Source organism: Cherax quadricarinatus, chromosome 66 (assembly GCF_038502225.1).
Source record: "Cherax quadricarinatus isolate ZL_2023a chromosome 66, ASM3850222v1, whole genome shotgun sequence".
NCBI lineage: Eukaryota > Metazoa > Arthropoda > Malacostraca > Decapoda > Parastacidae > Cherax > Cherax quadricarinatus.
Window position 1 is genome coordinate 12338147 of NC_091357.1, and position 22504 is coordinate 12360650.

At 37.3% G+C, this 22504-nt stretch overlaps 1 protein-coding gene and 1 long non-coding RNA gene across 6 annotated transcripts in view; one reads left to right on the plus strand and one right to left on the minus strand.

The window, feature by feature from the left end:
* LOC128704138 (uncharacterized) overlaps positions 1 to 22504 on the plus strand; it is a 448075-nt gene that overhangs the window by 413202 nt on the left and 12369 nt on the right. For all 4 annotated transcript variants that reach the window (XR_011393848.1, XR_011393847.1, XM_070099084.1 and 1 more), the window contains exons 5-9: positions 3413 to 3485; positions 5823 to 5978; positions 9692 to 9890; positions 10481 to 10671; positions 14709 to 14796. Coding sequence is in view for 2 of the 4 variants with exons in the window: in XM_070099084.1 (XP_069955185.1) it covers positions 3413 to 3485; positions 5823 to 5978; positions 9692 to 9890; positions 10481 to 10671; positions 14709 to 14796 (707 nt within the window). In the remaining 2 variants the exon portion in view is untranslated. The remainder of the gene's footprint in view (positions 1 to 3412; positions 3486 to 5822; positions 5979 to 9691; positions 9891 to 10480; positions 10672 to 14708; positions 14797 to 22504) is intronic.
* Positions 10566 to 22504, minus strand: part of LOC138854662 (uncharacterized) — a 54091-nt gene continuing 42152 nt past the window's right edge. Inside the window, exon 3 of one of the 2 annotated variants that reach the window (XR_011393851.1) lies at positions 10566 to 10704. This is a non-coding gene — a long non-coding RNA (uncharacterized lncRNA). Of the gene's footprint in view, positions 10705 to 12599; positions 13133 to 22504 lie in introns of those variants that run through there. The other variant, XR_011393850.1, reaches the window with a different exon arrangement.

Below are 22504 nucleotides of genomic sequence, written 5' to 3' on the forward strand. Positions count from 1 at the left end.
ACCTTCAAGGACCATAACATTGTATCAATCGCATCTGCTAGAAAAATGACAGGATGGATAATGAGAACCTTCAAAACTAGGGAGGCCAAGCCCATGATGACACTCTTCAGGTCACTTGTTCTATCTAGGCTGGAATATTGCTGCACTCTAACAGCACCTTTCAAGGCAGGTGAAATTGCCGACCTAGAAAATGTACAGAGAACTTTCACGGCGCGCATAACGGAGATAAAACACCTCAATTACTGGGAGCGCTTGAGGTTTCTAAACCTGTATTCCCTGGAACGCAGGAGGGAGAGATACATGATTATATACACCTGGAAAATCCTAGAGGGACTAGTACCGAACTTGCACACGAAAATCACTCACTACGAAAGCAAAAGACTTGGCAGACGATGCACCATCCCCCCAATGAAAAGCAGGGGTGTCACTAGCACGTTAAGAGACCATACAATAAGTGTCAGGGGACCGAGACTGTTCAACTGCCTCCCAGCACACATAAGGGGGATTACCAACAGACCCCTGGCAGTCTTCAAGCTGGCACTGGACAAGCACCTAAAGGCAGTTCCTGATCAGCCGGGCTGTGGCTCGTACGTTGGTTTGCGTGCAGCCAGCAGCAACAGCCTGGTTGATCAGGCGCTGATCCACCAGGAGGCCTGGTCACAGACCGGGCCGCGGGGGCGTTGACCCCCGAAACTCTCTCCAGGTAAACTCCAGGTATGTATATATATATATATACGTATGTATATATATATATACGTATGTATATATATATATACGTATGTATATATATATATACGTATGTATATATATATATACGTATGTATATATATATATACGTATGTATATATATATACGTATGTGTATATATATATATATACGTATGTATATATATATATATATATACGTATGTATATATATATATATATATATATACGTATGTATATATATATATATATATATATACTTATGTATATATATATATATATACGTATTTTATATATATATATATATATATATATACGTATGTATATATATATATATATATACGTATGTATATATATATATATATACGTATGTATATATATATATATATACGTATGTATATATATATATATATATACGTATGTATATATATATATATATACGTATGTATATATATATATATATATATACGTGTATATATATATATATATATATATATATATATATATATATACGTATGTATATATATATATATACGTATGTATATATATATATACGTATGTATATATATATATATATATATATATATACGTATGTATGTATATATATATATATATATATATATATATATATATATATATATATATATATATATATATATATATATATATATATATACGTATGTGTGTATATATATATATATATATATATATATATATATATATATATATATATATATATATATATATATATATATATATATATACGTATATATATATATATATATATACATATATATATAATATACACACACACACACACAGTTGGAAGTTGAAGACACAGATGAATCACAGGGATGTTAGGAAGTATTTCTCCAGCCACAGAGTAGTCAGTAAGTGGAATAGTTTGGGAAGCGATGTAGTGGATGCAGGATCCATACATAGCTTTAAGCAGAGGTATGATAAAGCTCACAGTTCAGGGAGAGTGACCTAGTAGCAACCAGTGAAGAGGCGGGGCCAGGAGCTTGGACTCGACCCCTGCAACCTCAACTAGGTGAGTATACACACACACCATATACAGTGGAATGTTGGTACTCGAACAATTCGGTATTCGAATGCTTTGTTCAGTAAAAAGAAATCGCTCGGCACTCGACCAAACGAACACGACCTGCCACAACTTTGCATTTTTTTTATATATATTATTTGTATAAATAAGTCAACCTGGGACCTAAGAAGATTAGTGATAACAGCCAACCAAACAGAAAATTGGTTGGGAAACATTCGTTCAGTATTCGAACAGCCTTCTGAAATGAATTAAGTTCGAGTACCGAGGTTCTGCTGTATATATCGGTAATGAACCAGTTACCGTATATATCATTTGTATGATAAATTTATATAATGATTTTTTTTTATTAAAATCACTTGATACAAATAATTTACAAACTTATTCAAACTCTGCATGTATATTATTATTATAATAAAAACTAAGCACTAAACCCAGAATGGTTATACAGCACTGTCACCATGTATATTAATCGTCCCAAGCTAGATTTAAACCAAAATATACAATCTTAGCAATCATTGTGATCAGTGTTATACACTAGTTCTCCTGTTCTTCAATATTTGTAGGATTTAGTGAGCTGTTCTTCAATAATATTTCTGGGATTTAGTGAGATGGTGGCCAACAGGATAATAAAATATTCATATTCACCTTCCCACTGACTTTCAATACAAAAGGATTTCATTGCTTAATCTACACCCTGAAGTAATTGACTCACACCATAATGATTATTTATAGGAAGTATAGTATGTTGTTTTGTAACAATTTTATCTTGATACCTTTTGAATTGCTTATCAATGAATCATATCCCTGACAGTATCTGTACAGTCAGAGCTAAACATGATTTGCATATTATTATTATGATTAATATTATATTCATTGGAAAATGTTAAACTTGTAGGGCTCAAAGTGCCTGGAGAATGGGAGGTAGTCAGGTTTGATCCAAGTAAGAGAAAGGCAATTCCAGTTCATTGGACTCGCAAAGTATTGTACTATTTATCTCCTCTTCCTCATTCTTTTCTTTTGGCCTTTCAGATACCATATATACAATACTGTACAGTAAAATTGCAATTTAATTAATCAATAAAGGGAGAGGGTGTCTGGTAATGCAGATTGTCTGATATATCTGAATGGTGAGCTTTTTCCTATGATTGCAACAGTTACGGACAGTTCTGGAAATAATGGACTTTGTCCATTAAATCCAAACTCACTTTTACCTGGTGGATGGTAATAATAAAGAACAATTCTAAAAGCCACAGACTTTTTCCACTTGTTTCCAGACTTCCTCCTGACAGTGGATTTTATCCGTTAAATTCAAAATTTTTTTAAAATTTAGCTCTGTTAAATTCAGGGTTTTATTGTACGTATATGATTATTAAAATGTAAAAGATATTTACTGTATGCAACATATAAGTTTTGAAGAAGACTTAAGCTTGTAATAAAACATTGTAAATTAGATTTTCTTCCCCATATGTTTAATTTATTATTCATCATTAGAATTAAAATTGCATGCGAGACATATTTGGCTTAAGACGTTTGAACAATTATTTAGTTAATTTACAGCCTTTTGTGTATTACCTTAAATTATATCAGCCAAAATACAATATCTGTCAGCCAGAAATGTCTACACTAAATATTTGGTATTTTGCAGGATTGGTCTTTGTGGTTTTGAGAATCCCATGCGAGATCCCAGAACAGAAGAAATTAGACGACACATTGGCCATGTAAGTTTTTGTTTGGCTGATTGACCCCTGTCTTTTAGGTCATGATATTTCTGTATTAAACAAAAGAAATTATGTGCATATCTTAATTGTGAATGATTTCCTTTAGAAAGTCTAAGTAATTTTCTCAAAATCTTATTATTTTTGCCATATATTCATGGGAAGGTGCTAAATTTGTCGGGGGTCTTACAGCAAGTAAGGAATGGGACGTAATTGGGCATCATCCAAAATACACAAATAACTCGCACAAATAATGCAACTAACTCTTCCTTCCCTATATTTCCAATCTTTCTAATCTCAACAACTCTCTCTGTTCCTTAGACATCAAACTTACTTTTTGCCAGACTAACACTCTTCGCACCAATCTAGTTCATACCTCTCCTCCCTCTATAGATACTCATGGTGTCTACTTTATTTCTTGTTCTTCGTGTCCTCTTCAGTACTTTGGAGAAACTGGCCATTCTCTTTCTGATAGACTCAGGTAGCACAAAAGTAGCGTTAGGCTTGCCAACACCAACAATACTCTTCTCTGTCATGTCAGAGATCACAGTCATCCTGTTGACTGGTTTTCTGCTAAAACTGTCTACCCTACTTCTAACTTCACAGTTGCCATATGGTTGAATCCTCCCTTATACACAGCTTTCCTTGTATGAGTCTTAGTCCTGGCTTTGTGTTTGTAGATGTCTTCTTTCCCATTACATTGTAAAATGCTCCAGACTTCAGAACATCCGTGACTTCATCTGATTCTTTTTTCCCCTTCTCCCTCTAGCCCCTTTCCTCTTTCTCCTTTGGGTTTTCTTTCTTCTGCCTTGGGTGTTTGGTCTGTTAGTATTTTTTTTTTTTTTTTCCCCGTGTTCTTGTTCCTACCCTTTGTGGGCCCCTAGCTCCCTTGCAGTGCTCCCTTTTCTTAGTCTTTGTCTGACTCCACTGCTACCACTACCTCTCTTCCTTTCCTACTACCTCTCTTGTCCTGTCCCTGTCTGCTGGCCTATATATACTCTCTCCTTTTTGTCAGTGTGACTTTGTAAGTGGTCCAAGCCAGACTGAAACATCGTCGTAAGCTCCTCTGTCCTATGTGCAGGTTATTTGTGTATTGTTCCGGTCACGGTATTGTGCCTTTTTGTTATTTAATCATCCAAGATACCTGGTATACTCAAGTCTTATTCTCTTCACATTTTACTCTTTTTATCCACTTTTCCCTTAGATATACATGCTCTCTACCTATCTCTTTTGTGCATTTATTGAACAAAAACACCAACCACTCTGAAACTGCATCCACACTTCCTGTTAACATTTCTTTCTTGATCCCATCTATCTTAGCTGCTTTAATCCCTTACATATTTTCCTCACACTCACATCTGGTTCTTCCTTACTTTTACAAGATGCAGCAACTCCCTGCACAGTGCAGGAAACCACCCTTTCTTCATCAATGTTAACTTTAAATATTCCCTCTGCCATCACATATGTACCTCCACTTTCCCAGCCAGTGTCTTCTCTCTTTTGTTTTAACTTAAATCCATTTGTTTCCTAGGCTTTAACAACTTGTATGTCTTGCTCCAAAACTTTTTCTTATTCTCAGCAAATTTTTTTTTATAAAACCTCGTTCATTACCCTACCACCCTTTTAAAATCTTTTAACTCTCTGATATACTCCATATATCACTTCTACTTTGTAACTAACCTCTCAAATGTTGACTTTTTTCTCGCACACCAATCTTTATACCTCATAATTCCACCAGTCACTCCTCTTCCCACCTGCACCCACCCTCCTGTACCTACAAACTTCTACTGTATGTATATGTCTGTCTTTAATTTTATGGTCAGTACAATATATACATGTATTTAATACGATTCCAGAAGCTGTATCTGCCTATTAGAATACGTACTTGATTACTTTTTGAGTACAATATCTATACTTGACTATTAATGGAATCAGAGTGTGTTTAAGTATTAATGTTATATAGAGTTACTGGTCTGCTATAGATGTAATATGTCAGTGATGCATTTATATAGTAGTCACCAAATACAGCACTGTATATTGTATTAATGCTTTTGATATTGTAAGTAAAATTTGATCTACCATGAAAATAATAGTACTGATATTCAGGAAACACACTTAATCTCCATGACAAAATGACCAATTTTAATGACTAAAGGCCATGTAGTTCATTAATTGCCCCAGGAAAAATTAATAACATTACTGCTCATGAGTAAATTCACTTGAGTTCAAAGTAACATAGCACACTTTAATTACTGTTGCCCTTGGTGATGTATGTATGTTGGCAGCCTTGGTTACATTTGTTCATGCTTCTTACAGTAGTTTCATAATTCACTTCACTAGGGTGTCAAGGTAAAGATGGATGATCAAGGCAACATCCTGATAAAGCGCGTGTCGAAGGCTGCCGTATACGTCAAGATGGGTAGTGACGATAATGCCATCAGCAATGAGATCCTCAAGTTACCTAACTGTGGCCTTGAAACTGAAAAACCTGTTATGGTAAGTCTCTCTTTCAGGTTTCATGAGGCCCAGTAGATTAGATTCGGTGGTGAATATACTGTAAGTTAGAGGCAAGTGATTTAGCTAATAATCAACATCAGCTAACCTAGGGCTAGGCTTTTCTGTTGATTGCCTATTCACTCAAACTGTTGCTATTGGCAGCCCACTGGCCCACACAGCCTGGTTGATCTGGCAGAGGCAGCAATCTAATTCATTTTTTTTAAACCTTCTACACTTGTTCCAGCAATATTTCGGACATCTGCTAATATACCTTTGATGAGTTCTGAGAGTTCACATAATGACATTGTTCTCTTATTGTACCCATGGAACCCCTACTTTTCAACAGACACTATACAAGATACATTATACCATCTTAAATTCCAGGGTTTTTCTTGGTCCCCATTAATCTCATTTCTGGGCATTTTATTGGTTGATTCATGCTCGTTAGGCTGTCATTTACTTATTAGGAATTTTCCCAAATTTCTAGGGTAAATGCTTAGTTTACCTCTAGTAGCAATCCTTATACAAGTGAGGGACATCACAATTCAAATAACCCACCTAACCAGAGTATCCCCACCCATCTTTGAAAGTGCAAGTCTGGTTAGCTAGTTTCCCCTGAATCCCTTTGGTTATTTGCTCTCACTCCAACAGCATTTCAAATCCCAAAAGCCACTTGTCTCCAATTGAAAAGCACTCACATATGCCTGCTGGATGCACAATCCCCAAACATAGTGCCATTAAGTCCTGTATATCTACTTAAAGCTATTAATAAACTTCACATAGTAGCACTAAGTCCTGTATATTTAAAAATATTTTTTTATTTTAAAAACATTATACAGTACATGAATATTACATTAGAGAAATGCACAGTTTTTTTTAACATTCTGGCTATCTACCACTGAGGTAAGGTGACTTAAGAAAGAGGAGAGCACTTTCACTATCACTCATTCAATTACTGTTGTGTCAGAAGTGTACCGACATTATTATTCAGATGACTCTCCAAACCACAACATCCTCACCCTTCCTTCAGCATGCAGGCATTGTACTTTCCACCTCCAGAATTCAGCTCCATAGTATGCACAGCATTTTGGGCAGCTTTGCCTAAAACTACTGGATACTTATAAAAGGTTACATAACTGTAAGAGTTCTCTAAGTAATATGGAATTCTTTATTTAAGCATATAAGTCACACAGGAGTGAGAGGCTAGTAATGCCTTCTCTTGTATAAATTACTAAATGTAAAAAGGAAAAAGTGTGTTGGAATAAAAAGAAAAAGAAAAAGTCTAACACAGGGCATTGACATGAAATTAAAATTATACAAGATTATTCAATGATCTTTTATGAATTTAACTAATTGGCAGGGCAAGTTAGAAGAGATTAAATGGTAGTTTTTGAAGTTGCAATAAAGATTAGTTTAAAGAGGATACATGTACGGCCTCTCCTCGCTTAACGACGGAGTTCCGTTCCTAAGATCATGTCAGAAAATGATTTCATTGCTAAGTGAGGAGTATACTATAATGGTAGTGGGTTTGTATCAACCATCTTTGATATTGTTTTAATGTCACCTTTGCACCATTTATAACATTTCTGGTATATTCTTAAATGCTTATTCAGTAAATGTACTGCATATTGTAATAAACAGAATAGAGGAAATCTGCTCTAATATACATTATTTAGGTATGTATACTGGTCAGAGCCCATCATAAGTCTGAGGCGTCAGTAAACAAGTATGTCGCTAAGTGAGGAGAGGCTGTATATGGTTCAAATATGATTGGACTAATTTAGCAAACATGGCATTTTTTTTTTATTTGAATTCATTATGCGATAATTCTTTATATTATCTAGTAAGCTGTTCCACATTTTAGGTCTTTTTATTTGTGTTGAGTTTATGTAGAGATTCAGAGAAACACGAGGAATATGAGAGTATTTGTTTCGGTGTGTGTGTTCCAGGAAGTGTCTTAGGTCAGCATTGACATTGCAATACAGTGTTTTAACCCTTTGAGGGTCGACGGGCCCTCTCCGAAACTCGTTCTCAGGGTCGGCCAAATTTAAAAAAAAAAAAAATTATTTTCTCTTATGAAAAGATAGAGAATCTTTTCCCGATCATAAAGACACCAAAAGTTTGAAATTTGATAGAAAACTTACGAAATTATGCTCTCGCAAAGTTAGCGGTCTCGGCGATGTTTACGCATCGGCGATTTTGCCCACTTTGAGCCCCATTTTCGGCCAATTTCGCTGTACTAGTCGACAAAAAACATGAATATTTCGCTAGAACTCCATTTTTTCTATCAAATGGGTGCAAGAAACCACCCATATATGAAATTCAACTATCCAGTACAGTGGTCAGAATTTAGCAATTTTGCCAATTTCACACAAATTTCAAAAGATGCCAATTTCCGAATAGGGTCCAGAATAAACAAGAAAGACATTCCTGGCACTAAAATGACATTTCCTCTAGTCATTAGTCACGTCTCAAGGCCCCTCTTATATTCTTTTGCTTTCCATTTTGAATTTTTATTCTCACAAAAAATATAAGATTTACTGTTATGCAGACTACTGCATTAGTGTAAAAAATGGTATAAATATTATTGGTGCACTTGTGAAAGAATATTAGACTCACCAGTTGACGTGTATTGCACGCTTGGCACGATTTGTTTACTTTTGAAGTTTGGTAAAAATCGAACATTTCTGCTACTTTGAGCTCAATTTCAAGGCACCTTTCATTGTAAAACCAGCCAAAATCATCTCAATTTCTGTAATATGTCTTCCATTCTATAAAATGAGACCAAGAAAACTAGAATACAACAATAAATACCATACGAAAATACACTGCAAAGTCGCTGATTTATTAAAAAAAAATGGTCAAATTTTTTTTTTTCTCATTATGCACTGTGTGCTGCAGGATTTTTTTTAGACTGTGCACACTGACCACATAGACCCATTCTTTCATATGAAGGCCTACCAGCTTTCTCCCACTAGATTTGAGGCCGCTAGAATTTATGCGTACTAGTACGTCAAAAACCCCTACGCGTAAGACGTACTAGTACGACGAAAACCCTCAAAGGGTTAAAAGATGCAGCATGAACAGCAGTATGTATAGTATTAATGTTTAGAAAGTTAAGGGATTTCAATAAAGGCATAATGTGTTAAGAGTTTGTGATAGTTCTGATAAAGATTTTGTCATATGATGATTAGTTTGAGGTGGGTAGGCAAGGTACATTCCCAGACACAAATTTCATACATGGAGTGTGAACTAATTAGAAAGTAGTAAGAGCATTATGGAACATAATAGCAAGTTTTAAAGAGTATACTTAAGTTTTTTGTGCCTATTTGGCAAACGTTTTTGGTGACTTTTTGACTCTACAATTAGGGAGATTATCATTATTATTATTATTATAATCATAACTAATTGCTAAACCCACAAGAGTCATACAGCACTGACAGTGAGGGAGGAAAGGTTTCCCATTTGCTGTTTAATACTAATGTCTCCTGTGGAGTCATTAAATTGATTTGCATAGTACTGTACTTTTGTTTTGACTTCCTAATTATCATAACTAATTCCTTGGAGAGAAGGCCTAACATATACTATTTTTCATTATCATGTTTCTTAACAATTGATCTGACAAACATTTTTGATATTTATTTATCTTTTTTTGGTTTATGTCTACTTAAAGTTTTACAAAGTAGCAATGAGTTCTGTAACTCTGTTTGCAGCTATTCGACATGAACAAGTTCCAGCAAAATGTAAAACGAGAGATGCGTCGGCAGTACCCTGACCGTTCCAAGTTGGAGACTCAGTGTGTTTGTGTTATTGCCTTTGTTAAGAATGAACCCGACCTTCTCGACTGTCCCATCTGGGTTATGATCATCAATATTGTGGCTATGGACATGCTCAAGAGTAAATTCCCTCCAGGTGAATGCAAATTATTACGTTAATGGGGAAGTGCTAAACTCGTAGTGGTTACATAGCACCTGAAGAATAAGAAGTGATCAGGTTTGATCCCTGGAAGTGAAGGGTTTTCTTCAGTTCCTTGGATCAGGAACCCTTCAGTGAAGGGATTATTATTCCAAGATGTTTTATATGTAGTACAACTTTATTACTGTGCTTATTTTCAATTTTTGTTTTATTTTGCTTCATGATCATGTTAGTCAACACCTGTAATCTTTGTATACTGTATAAAATATGGATTTTGTTCATTCTTCTAATGCCTCTGCATTGTTGTTGGTACCCCTTCAAAGACTTAAGTAATGTAACTGTTTTGTCATTAAAATAAAAAGAATTTTGAGACCAGTATTTTGCAGGATTGCTTTAAAAAACACTCATTAAATCAGATCAGCTACACAGTATTGTAAATAAAATTGAAATTTCTACTAAAGAGAGACTTTACACTTTTGTAACAAACCTAGCATGTTTAATCCATAAGAGGTGTGTGCAGATGATGATGACAGTCTACCTTATTTTATATGAAATATTTATGGCTTGTTTAAATTTTTCTTTCTCAGTCAAGGTAGTACCGAACATCAGGAACCGTCCTCGTATTCCACTCCCAGATGAAGACCCATACAGTGTAGCAGGCTCAGGTGCATCCTCTGGGTCTTCAGGTAAAGACCGCACGGGTAAGGACAAGCCTCCCAAGCTACCTCCAAGGGACAGTCCCAATTACCCAAATCCAGGTCCACGATCCAATGGCAAAGTAAGTCAGTTTTTACATCAGCTTGATGCCCAGCTGGGAAAAAATTATATTAGCTTTAGAGATGTCATTTGAATAACTATAGAAGTTGAATACAGTGTCACTGTAGAAGTAAAATTTATATAACTTCAAAAATGCAATAATTTCAATATTATGATACTGTAAGACTAGGTAGTAGGTTGGTAAAAAGCAACCGCCTGGAAGGTACTACTGTCCTGCCAAGTGAGTGTAATACGGAAGCCTGTAATTGTTTTACATGATGATAGGATAGCTGGTGCCTTTTTTCTGTCTCATAACCGTGCAAGATTTCAGGTACATCTTCCTACTTCTACTTAGACTTAGGTCACACTACACATGCATGTACAAGCACATATATACACACTCCCCTCTAGGTTTTCTTCTATTTTCTTACTATTTCTTGTTTATTTCCTCTTATCTCCATGGGGAAGTGGAACAGAATTCTTTCTCCGTAAGTTGTGTGTGTCGTAAGAGGTGATTAACATGCCGGGAGCAAGGGGCTAGTAACCCCTTCTCCTGTATACATTACTAAAGTTTAAAAAGAGAAACTTGTTTTTCTTTTTGGGTCACCCTGCGTCGGTGGGATATGCTGGTTTGTTGAAAGAAGAATACTGTAGGAGTCTGTTGAAATCCACTCCTTTTGAAAATTAATTCATAAGTTGAATGAAAGAATAATAAAAGAAAACACAGATCTCGTTGCACTTACAAAAACCAAGTTAACTGTTATGATCATAGATCTGTAGTAACAAGGGCTGCTACATAATAGCAGGAAAATTTCTAGCTAATAACAATATAATATGAGGAATGTCACAGGTAAAAAAGGTAATTAAATTGAAAAAAAAAATTCCAGAATTTGATTGAATAAGAGTAAAGGTATTAAAATGTGGTGATGAAACAAACTGTTTTTATGCTTGGAGAACAGGAAATGAATCAGATGATTGGATATGGAAAAAATATTGCAATTGTACATTGTGCAAGACAGGTATACAATACCGACAAATTGTAATAAAGTTGGTAGAATTACCGACAATATGTAAAGTAAAAGGACACAAGTGCAACTAATGTGACATTTATTGTGGCAACGTTTCGCTCTCCAGGAGCTTTATCAAGCCATTACAAACAATACATGGACACAGAGGGTATATAAAGGCTCAGAGTGAGGTGAATACTAGTGAGGTACCATTTCGATGTTCACTAGTGGTAGTAGTAGTAGTAGTAGTAGTAGTAGTGGTAGTGACAAAAGTAATACAATATGGTAGATCAATTAATTCGTACATGAGTAAAAGGATATAAAAGCTATTACTTGGGTAACATAAAAATAGGTTGGACAAATATAAACTGGAATGAGGCAGCTTGTTTCAGTGTTCACTCTCTGTGTTTTGTGTAGTATAACAGGAGAGACTATGTGATGGCAGGGTTTACTGTTTTCAGGAGGATTCTTGCTAAGACTTGGGAGATGGTGAAGCTGCCGTTGTTTTGTTTAATTGTATTCGAAACAGCGATCAGTGCTGATTCAAGGCACTTGCGAGTGCGGAAATTAGTTTCTTTGATCACTAATTTCCGCAGACGCAAGTGCCTCGAATCAGCACTGATCGCTGTTTCGAATACAATTAAACAAAACAACGGCAGCTTCACCATCTCCCAAGTCTTAGCAAGAATCCTCCTGAAAACAGTAAACCCTGCCATCACATAGTCTCTCCTGTTATACTACACAAAGCACAGAGAGTGAACACTGAAACAAGCTGCCTCATTCCAGTTTATATTTGTCCAACCTATTTTTATGTTACCCAAGTAATAGCTTTTATATCCTTTTACTCATGTACAAATTAATTGCTCTACCATATTGTATTACTTTTGTCACTACCACTACTACTACTACTACTACTACCACTAGTGAACATCGAAATGGTACCTCACTAGTATTCACCTCACTCTGAGCCTTTATATACCCTCTGTGTCCATGTATTGTTTGTAATGGCTTGATAAAGCTCCTGGAGAGCGAAACGTTGCCACAATAAATGTCACATTAGTTGCACTTGTGTCCTTTTACTTTACAATACCGACAAGATGAAAGTTAAGACATTTGTGCAACATCTGGTTATCTTTATTGTAAACGTTTCGCCATCCAGTGGCTTTATCAATACAAATTCTTGGGCATAATTAGAAAACAGAAAACTATATACAAAAGATGAGGTAATCAGTCCCTCAGCCTTGGAGGTGGTGTTTACAACACCGTGGTTGTAGAGATCCTGAAGCACAGGTAAGGAGACTGGCGCTTATATAGGCGTCAGTGAAGAGAGACGTGTAGCAGACGAGGGCATAGTCACTGGTAGGCGGGATTCCCCAGTGGAAGTAGGTCCTTCCCAAATTGATGGGCTAGTTGTAGAAGTCGTGAAGAAGGTCATGTAGATGTCCTCTGAATCAAGATACCATGATGTTGCAGTGCCTGACAAGTTGTGCAAGACAGGTATACAATACCGACAAGATGAAAGTTAAGACACTTGTGCAACATCTGGTTATCTTTATTGTAAACGTTTCGCCATCCAGTGGCTTTATCAATACAAATTCTTGGACATAATTAGAAAACAGAAAACTATATACAAAAGATGAGGTAATGAGTCCCTTTTCTGTTTTCTAATTATGTCCAAGAATTTGTATTGATAAAGCCACTGGATGGCGAAACGTTTACAATAAAGATAACCAGATGTTGCACAAGTGTCTTAACTTTCAATTGTACATTGATAAGGGAACTACACTAGGAAAGATACAAGTTAAAATTAGAAGGAATTGACTGTATAGAATAAGTGAAATAGGAGGTTTCAGAGAATGATTGTCTAGGTCAGATATTTTATGTAAAAATAATGGCAGAATTATATACAATAAAGTATACAGTACATAAGAATGGAGGAACACTGCAGCAGGCCTACTGGCCCATACTAGGCAGGTCATTACTACTATCAAAAACAATATTGTAACTTTCCAGGAAATTCCTTGCATTCAGCAACAGTCCTCCAATTCCATTCTTGCTCAACACTTTCCACAGTCCTCTACTGTGTAGTGTATAATGCTGTACAATTTTTCTCCTCCTCAGAGGCTATGCACATTTTGAAGTCTTTAATTACCAATTTCTCCTGTTTTATGTATTTTTTCATTTATGATTTGTGCAGTTGTATTACTGTATTATTATATATACATGTAGCAGTACACCCATAAGTCATACATTACTATTATTATTATTGTTATATAATGCTAAACTGTAAGGGTCTTGCAGGGCTGTTGCTAAACTCGTAGGATAATGTCTAAGAAATGAGAAGTAATCAGGTTTGATTCCTTGAATCAGGAATCTTTTACTAGTATCAATGCACCACCTCCCTTGAAGGGTAAGCATCATGCCATACTTTGGGCATGGAAGGCAATCAGGAAGGAGAGGACTATTCAAATTTCTTGGCTGAATAATACACTCATTATCTTTTAGTCCACAGCACGATTTGAACCTGCACAAACTGCATCAGAGTACACAGTACTTTACCCACACAGCCAAACTCCAGCTGCGTACTTTGATGCAGACTGTGCAGGTTCGAGTCCTGCAGTGAGCCAAGAAGTGCTTGTAAATAATTTTTCCCCATTTGTGAATTGTTAAGCCCATAACACAGTATTTTCATGTAATTTATTAAAATTAAGGTATTTGATTCTGATTTAATGAAAAATTATTTTTATAATTTATATCAATAACACTGCGACTAGCCAAGGAGTCAAACCCATCCTGCTTTGGCCCGCCTCATGGTGAGCAAAAACGCTCTAGTCCACAGGACCACATGAGGTGGGCCAAAGCAGCATGGGTTCGACTCCTTGGTTAGTCACAGTGTTGTAATAAAGTTGGTAGAATTACCGACAATATGTCACAGTCACAGTGTTGTTATTGATCAATACCACAATAATTCATAATTTATATATTTGTGATGTAATACAATATATTTGATGAGTTAACATTAAAATTAATAACATTAATTCTTGTTCTTCAGTCTGACTATGATGCTCTAGATGAAAATGCCTTCCGTAAGCTTCATGCTCGCAACAATAACAACAACAAGACAAAGGATCGTAAATATGGTAAGCATTCTGAAATAACATGAAACTAGTTCTGTGAATTGCTATCTCATAATCTTTTAATACCCAGCCTCTAGCAGCAGTGACTGTGATGACATCTGTAGTCCAGGAAAAGCAGTACAGTACTTAGCATTACAGTGGACCCCCGCATACCGTTGGCCTTACGTAACGTTAAATCCGTATACCGATACGTTTTATTTATTTAGTAATTTAAGCATACAAACAGAGGTACAAAAAATACAGGTAAGAGCAGCATGCCAAAGCCACTTATATGCATAGCATTACAGGCTGGCTTAAAATTAACTTAAGATTAACTAAGCAATGATGAAATCAGTGATAAGACATTATTGTAAACAGATAACTATAAAGCACAAATGAGTATTACAAAGACAGGTCATATGGTTGCATGCATTGCTGTACATTCAGTCGAATGGAGTATTCTGTTAGGTAGTGTATTTAAAAAAATAATAAAGTTAGATTGGGTCCTAGGTTTAACATTTGTGTGATATAATTGTGAGTAACATATAGGATATACAATTTATAAGGTTCAGTTATTCAGTATTTATTTGGTTTTGAGTGAGTAAGTGATCTTTGAGAAGAGACTTGAATTTATAAACAGGTAGTGTTTCTTTTGTATTTACAGGTAATGAATTCCAGATTTTAGGGCCTTTTATGTGCATTGAGTTTTTGCATAGCGTGAGATGGACACGAGGAACATCAAAGAGTGATCTGTGCCTTGTGTTATGGTCATGTGTTCTGTTGAGGTTGGCAAGGAGATGTTTGAGGGGAGGGTTAATATCAGAGTTAAGTGTTCTATGTATGTAATAGGTGCAATAATAAGTATGGATGTTTTGTATGGTGAGTAGGTTGAGTGTTTTGAATATTGGTGGAGCGTGTTGCCTGTAGTGAGAATTTGTTATCATTCTAACTGCAGCCTTTTGTTGGGTAATTAGTGGTCTGAGATGGTTAATTGTTGTCGAGCCCCATGCACAAATTCCATAGGTGAGATAAGAGAGTGATAAAGGGCCAGGAGGGCTGACTGTGGAACATAGTACCGTATCTTCGATAGTATGCCTACAGTCTTTGAGATTTTCTTAGAAATTTGTTGTATATGTGTATGAAATTTGAGTCTATTATCGAGGTGGATTCCTAGGAATTTTCCCTCTGTTAGCTTTGTGATAGGTGATCCGTTTATTGTTATGTTAAGAGGTACATCTGTAGCTCTGTTACCAAACTGAATGAAGTAGGTTTTGTCACTGTTTAGTGTAAGTTTGTTAGTCCTCATCCTCATCTAAGATTTTGCCTCGCATACCGCTAAAAAACCCGCTCAATGCTGTTCGTCCGAGAAGCGTCTAATGTGCGGCCTTAGCCAGCCTCACATGTTCCGCCGGTGGCATTGTTTACTAGCCAGCCTCCGCGGTAACATCCAAGCATACAATCGGAATATTTCGTATTATTACAGTGTTTTTGGTGATTTTATCTGCAAAATAAGTGACCATGGGCCCCAAGAAAGCTTCTAGTGCCAACCCTACAGGAATAAGGGTGAGAATTACTATAGAGATGAAGAAAGAGATCATTGATAAGTATGAAAGTGGAGTGCGTGTCTCCGAGCTGGCCAGGTTGTATAATAAACCCCAGTCAACCATCGCTACTATTGTGGGCAACAAAAGGGCAATCAAGGAAGCTGTTCTTGCCAAAGGTTCAACTGTGTTTTCGAAACAGAGATCGCAAGTGACGGAAGATGTTGAGAGACTCTTATTGGTGTGGATAAATGAAAAACAGGTAGCAGGAGATAGCATCTCTCAAGTGATCATAAGTGAAAAGACTAGGAAGTTGCATCAGGATTTAATTAAAAAAATGCCTGCAACTAGTGATGATGTGAGTGAATTTAAGGCCAGCAAAGGTTGGTTTGAGAGATTTAAGAAGCGTAGTGGCATACATAGTGTGATAAGGCATGGTGAGGCTGCCAGTTCGGACCACAAAGCAGCTGAAAAATATGTGCAGGAATTCAAGGAGTACATAGAAAGTGAAGGACTGAAACCTGAACAAGTGTTTAATTGTGATAAAACAGGCCTGTTTTGGAAGAAAATGCCAAGCAGGACCTACATTACTCAGGAGGAAAAGGCACTCCGAGGACATAAGCCTATGAAAGACAGGCTTACTCTGTTGATGTGTTCCAATGCTACTGGTGATTTCAAAGTGAAGCCTTTATTAGTGTATCACTCAGAAACTCCCAGAGCGTTCAGACAAAAGAATATCCTCAAGGCTAATTTGTGTGTGCTGTGGAGGGCAAACAGTAAGGCATGGGTCACTAGGGACTTTTTCTATGACTGGTTACACCATGCATTTGCCCCCAATGTGAAAGATTACCTAACTGAAAAGAAATTAGACCTTAAGTGCCTCCTGGTGTTAGACAATGCCCCTGGTCATCCTACAGACGTGGCAGAGCGACTTTATGGAGACATGAAGTTCATTAAGGTGAAGTTTTTGCCTCCTAATACCACTCCTCTCCTGCAGCCCATGGACCAGCAGGTTATTGCAAACTTCAAAAAACTGTACACAAAAGCTCTGTTTGAAAGGTGCTTTGTAGTGACCTTAGAAACTCAACTGAGAGTTTTGGAGAGATCACTTTAATATCTTCAATTGTGTAAACCTTATAGGTAAGGCTTGGGAGGTAGTGACTAAGAGGACCTTGAACTCTGCTTGGAAGAAACTGTGGCCAGAATGTGTAGACAAAAGGGATTTTGAAGGATTTGAGGCTAACCCTGAGAGGAGTATGCCAGTTGAGGAATCAATTGTGGCATTGGGGAAGTCCTTGGGGTTGGAGGTTAGTGGGGATGATGTGGAAGAGTTGGTGGAGGAGGACAATGAAGAACTAACCACTGATGAGCTGATAGATCAACTTCAACAGCAAGAGGCCAGACCTGAGGAAACTGGTTCGGAGGAGGGGAGAGAGAAATTGAAGAAGTTGCCTACTAAAGATTAAGGAAATCTGTGCAATGTGGCTGAAAGTGCAAACCTTTATGGATGAAAATCACCCTCACACAGCTATTGCAAACCGTGCTGGTGACTATTACACTGACAATGTTGTGAAACACTTTAGGGAAGTCATAAAGGAACGAGAGGTACAGGCCACTATGGACAGATATGTTGTGCGACAGAAGTCCAGTGACTCTGAAGCTGGTCCTAGTGGCATTAAAAGAAGAAGGGAAGTAACCCCAGAAAAGGACTTGACACCTCAAGTCTTAATGGAAGGGGATTCCCCTTCTAAACATTAAGACTCTCTCCTTCTCCCATCCCATCAATCATCACCAGATCTTCAATAAAGGTAAGTGTCATGTAATTATGCATGCCTTTTTCAGTTTGTGTGTATTAAAATTAATATTTCATGTGGTAAAAATATTTTTTTTTCATACTTTGGGGTGTCTTGCACAGATTAATTTGATTTCCATTATTTCTTATGGGGAAAATTCATCCGCATAACGATAATTTCTCATAACAATGAGCTCTCATGCACGGATTAATATTGTTATGCGGGGGTCCACTGTATATTGAAAAATGCAGTACATTTTTATGTATACAGTACTGTATACATAAAAAGACCTACCAAGGTACTGGAATTTTTTGTATGTAATAACATCTTAGATGTCTCTCCCCACTTGCACAAGAATTATTATACATACTGTAAATTTTCATTTTAACCGACTAATAATGGGAAGTGGATGGCCTTTTATGGTGATTGTTGCAGATAGGCAAGTTTTTTTTTTTTTGCCATGATCATAGCAACAGTTCTGTAACCAATGGACTTCCTCCGTATTTTGGAATCAAACTAACCCCAACTAATTTTATCCCTTATTTCTGATCTGTTAAACTGAGGGTTTGTTGTAATTAATTTATAGAAAGCTTTCAACCTGTAAGGGTCATGCAGTTTTGGGGAAAATGGGGTTATTAGGCTTTATCAGATGAAGGATGGATAGCTCCAACTCTCTGGATCAAGAGCCCTTCACTGTAATCAAGATATTCCTGTTGAATTTTCTTTGTTTTGTAACCATAGGATTTTTTATTATGCATTATAAATTTTGCTGAGATTAAGAAAAAGTTTTAGATTGAGATTATTAAGAAAGCCTAGGGAATGAATGGATTTTACAGTTAAAATAGGAGAGGAGAGTTACTAGATGGAGAGTTGGAAGTATCAGGAAGATGGAGGGAATATTTTGAGAAACTGTTGAGTGTTGATGAAGATAGGGAAGTTGTGATTTCATGCATTGGGCAGGGAAGTACATCTTATAGTGTCAGTAGTGTTACTGAATCCCTATGTAATATACTTGTGTAGTATATGTAGTGAGTACAGTGGACCCCCGCATAGCGAACTTAATCCGTGCAAGAGGGCTGGTCGTTATGCGAAATGTTCGCTATGCGAATTAATTTTCCCCATAAGAAATAATGGAAATAAAATTAATCCGTGCAAGACACCCAAAAGTATGAAAAAAAAAATTTTTTACCACAAAAAAATGTTAATTTTAGTACACACAAACTGAAAAAGGCATGCACAATTACATGACACTTACTTTTATTGAAGATCTGGTGATGATTGATGGGATGGGAGGAGGGGAGAGAGAGTGTTAGTGTTTAGAAGGGGAATCCCCTTCCATTAGGACTTGAGGTAGCAAGTCCTTTTCTGGGGTTACTTCCCTTCTTCTTTTAATGCCACTAGGACCAGCTTCAGAGTCACTGGACTTCTTTCGCACAACATATCTGTCCATAGTGGCCTGTACCTCTCGTTTCTTTATGATTTGTCTAAAGTGGTTCACAACAGTGTCATTGTAACAGTCACCAGCATGGCTTGCAATAGCTGTGTGAGGGTGATTTTCATCAAAAAAGGTTTGCACTTCAAGCCATTTTGCACACATTTCCTTAATCTTTGAAGTAGGCAATTCCTTCAATTTCTCTCTCCCCTCCTTTGAACCAGTTTCCCCAGGTCTGGCCTCTTGCTCTTGAAGTTGATCTATCAGCTCATCAGTGGTTAGTTCTTCATTTGTCCTCCTCCACCAACTCTTCCACATCCTCCCCACTAACCTCCAACCCCAAGGACTTCCCCAATTCCACAATTGATTCCTCAACTGGTATACTACTCCTCTCAGGGTTAGCCTCAAACCCTTCAAAATCCCTTTTGTCTACACATTCTGGCCACAGTTTCTTCCAAGCAGAGTTCAAGGTTCTCTTAGTCACTCCCTCCCAAGCCTTACCTATAAGGTTTACACAATTGAGGATATTAAAGTGATCCTTCCAAAACTCTTTTAGAGTCAATCGAGTGTCTGTGGTCACTTCAAAGCACTTTTGAAACAGAGCTTTTGTGTACAGTTTCTTGAAGGTGGAAATGACCTGCTGGTCCATGGGCTGCAGGAGAGGAGTGGTATTAGGAGGCAAAAACTTCACCTTAATGAAGCTCATGTCCCCATAAAGTCGCTCTGCCACGTCTGTAGGATGACCAGGGGCATTGTCTAACACCAGGAGGCACTTAAGGTCTAATTTCTTTTCAATTAGGTAATCTTTCACATTGGGGGCAAATGCATGGTGTAACCAGTTATAGAAAAATTCCCTAGTGACCCATGCCTTACTGTTTGCCCTCCACAGCACACACAAATTATCCTTGAGGACATTCTTTTGCCTGAACGCTCTGGGAGTTTCAGAGTGATACACTAATAAAGGCTTAACTTTGCAATCACCACTAGCATTGGCACACATCAACAAAGTAAGCCTGTCTTTCATAGGCTTATGTCCTGGGAGTGCCTTTTCCTCCTGAGTAATGTAGGTCCTGCTTGGCATTTTCTTCCAGAACAGGCCTGTTTCATCACAATTAAACACTTGTTCAGGTTCCAGTCCTTCAGTTTCTATGTACTCCTTGAATTCATGCACATATTTTTCAGCCGCTTTGTGGTCCAAACTGGCAGCCTCACCATGCCGTATCACACTATGGATGCCACTACGCTTCTTAAATCTCTCAAACCAACCTTTGCTGGCCTTAAATTCACTCACATCATCACTAGTTGCAGGCATTTTTTTAATTAAATCGTCATGCAACTTCCTAGCCTTTTCACATATGATCGCTTGAGAGACGCTATCTCCTGCTAGCTGTTTTTCATTTATCCACACCAATAAGAGTCTCTCAACATCTTCCATCACTTGCGATCTTTGTTTCGAAAACACAGTTAAACCTTTGGCAACAACAGCTTCCTTGATTGCCGTTTTCTTGCCCACAATAGAAGCGATGGTTGATTTTGGTTTCTTGTACAACCTGACCAGGTCGGTGATACGTACTCCACTTTCATACTTATCAATGATCTCTTTCTTCATTTCAATGGGTATTCTTACCCTTTGAGGTGTAGGGTTGGCACTAGAAGCTTTCTTGGGGCCCATGGTCACTTATTTTCCACAAACAGCACCGAAAACACTGTAATAATACGAAATATTCCGAGTGTATGCTTGAATGTTACCGCGGAGGCTGGCTGGTAAACAATGGGACGGGCGGCACATGTGAGGCTGGCTGAGGGCGCACATTGGACGCGTCTCGGACGAAGGTCGCTGAGCGGGTTTTTGTCCACTATGCGGGGCAAAATTTTAGCGAACAAAGCGTTCGCTATGCGGATTGTTCGCTATGCAAGGTGTTCGCTATGCGGGGGTCCACTGTATTAGCTATATTATATATATAGGATCTCTGTTCAGCTAGGCTCTCTGGCTAGCCTGTGACGTCACCAGGCTATGCCCATCTGAGGAGTGTGCGAGAGGCTCACCCCCCCCACTTGGACCTCGGGCATAGACGGAACAGGTAGACTGGGCTATCCTCCCCTCACGACTGATTACAATATAAGTTACGAACCGTCCGATGAGGGTATTCCTTACTCCCACATCTCCATTAACCCTTTGACTGTTTCAGGCCCCTCTCTGAAACTGTCATTCTATGTCGCTCAATTTTTGAAAAAAAAAAATTATTTTTTCTTATGAAATGATAGAGAATCTTTTCCCGATGGTAATGACACCAAAAGTTCGAAATTTGGTCGAAAACTCGTGGAATTATGCTCCCGCGAAGTTAGCGGTCTCGGCGACATATGCGTATCGGCGATTTCGTCGACTTTGAGGCCAATTTTCAACCAATTCCATTGTTCCAGTTGACCAAACTCATAGCTATTTCTTTAGAACTCCATTTTATCTATCAGCTGAGTACAAGAAACCTCCCTTTTACTAATTTGGACTACCCAATATGGTGGTCAGAAATTGGCAATTTGGCCAATTTCACGCAAAATAAAAAAGATGCCAATTTCAAAATAGGGTCCAGAATAAACAAGGTAGACATTCGTGGCACTAAAATAACATATGCTCTGTTCATTAGTCACATCTCTAGGCCCCTCTTATATTATTATTGCTTTCTATTTTGATTTTTTATTCATACAAAAAAATACAAAATTTACTGTTATGCAGACGACTGCATTATTGTAAAAATGGTATAAATAATATCAGTGCACTAGTGAAAGAATATTAGACTCCCCAGTTGACGTGTATTGGACGTGTGGTGTGATTTATGTACTCTTGAACATTGGTAAAAATCGAACATTTCCGCGACTTTGAGCTCAGTTTCAAGGTCGTTTTCATCGTAAAAGTAATGAAAATCATCTCTATTTCTGTAATATGTTTTCCATTTTATCACCTAAGACCA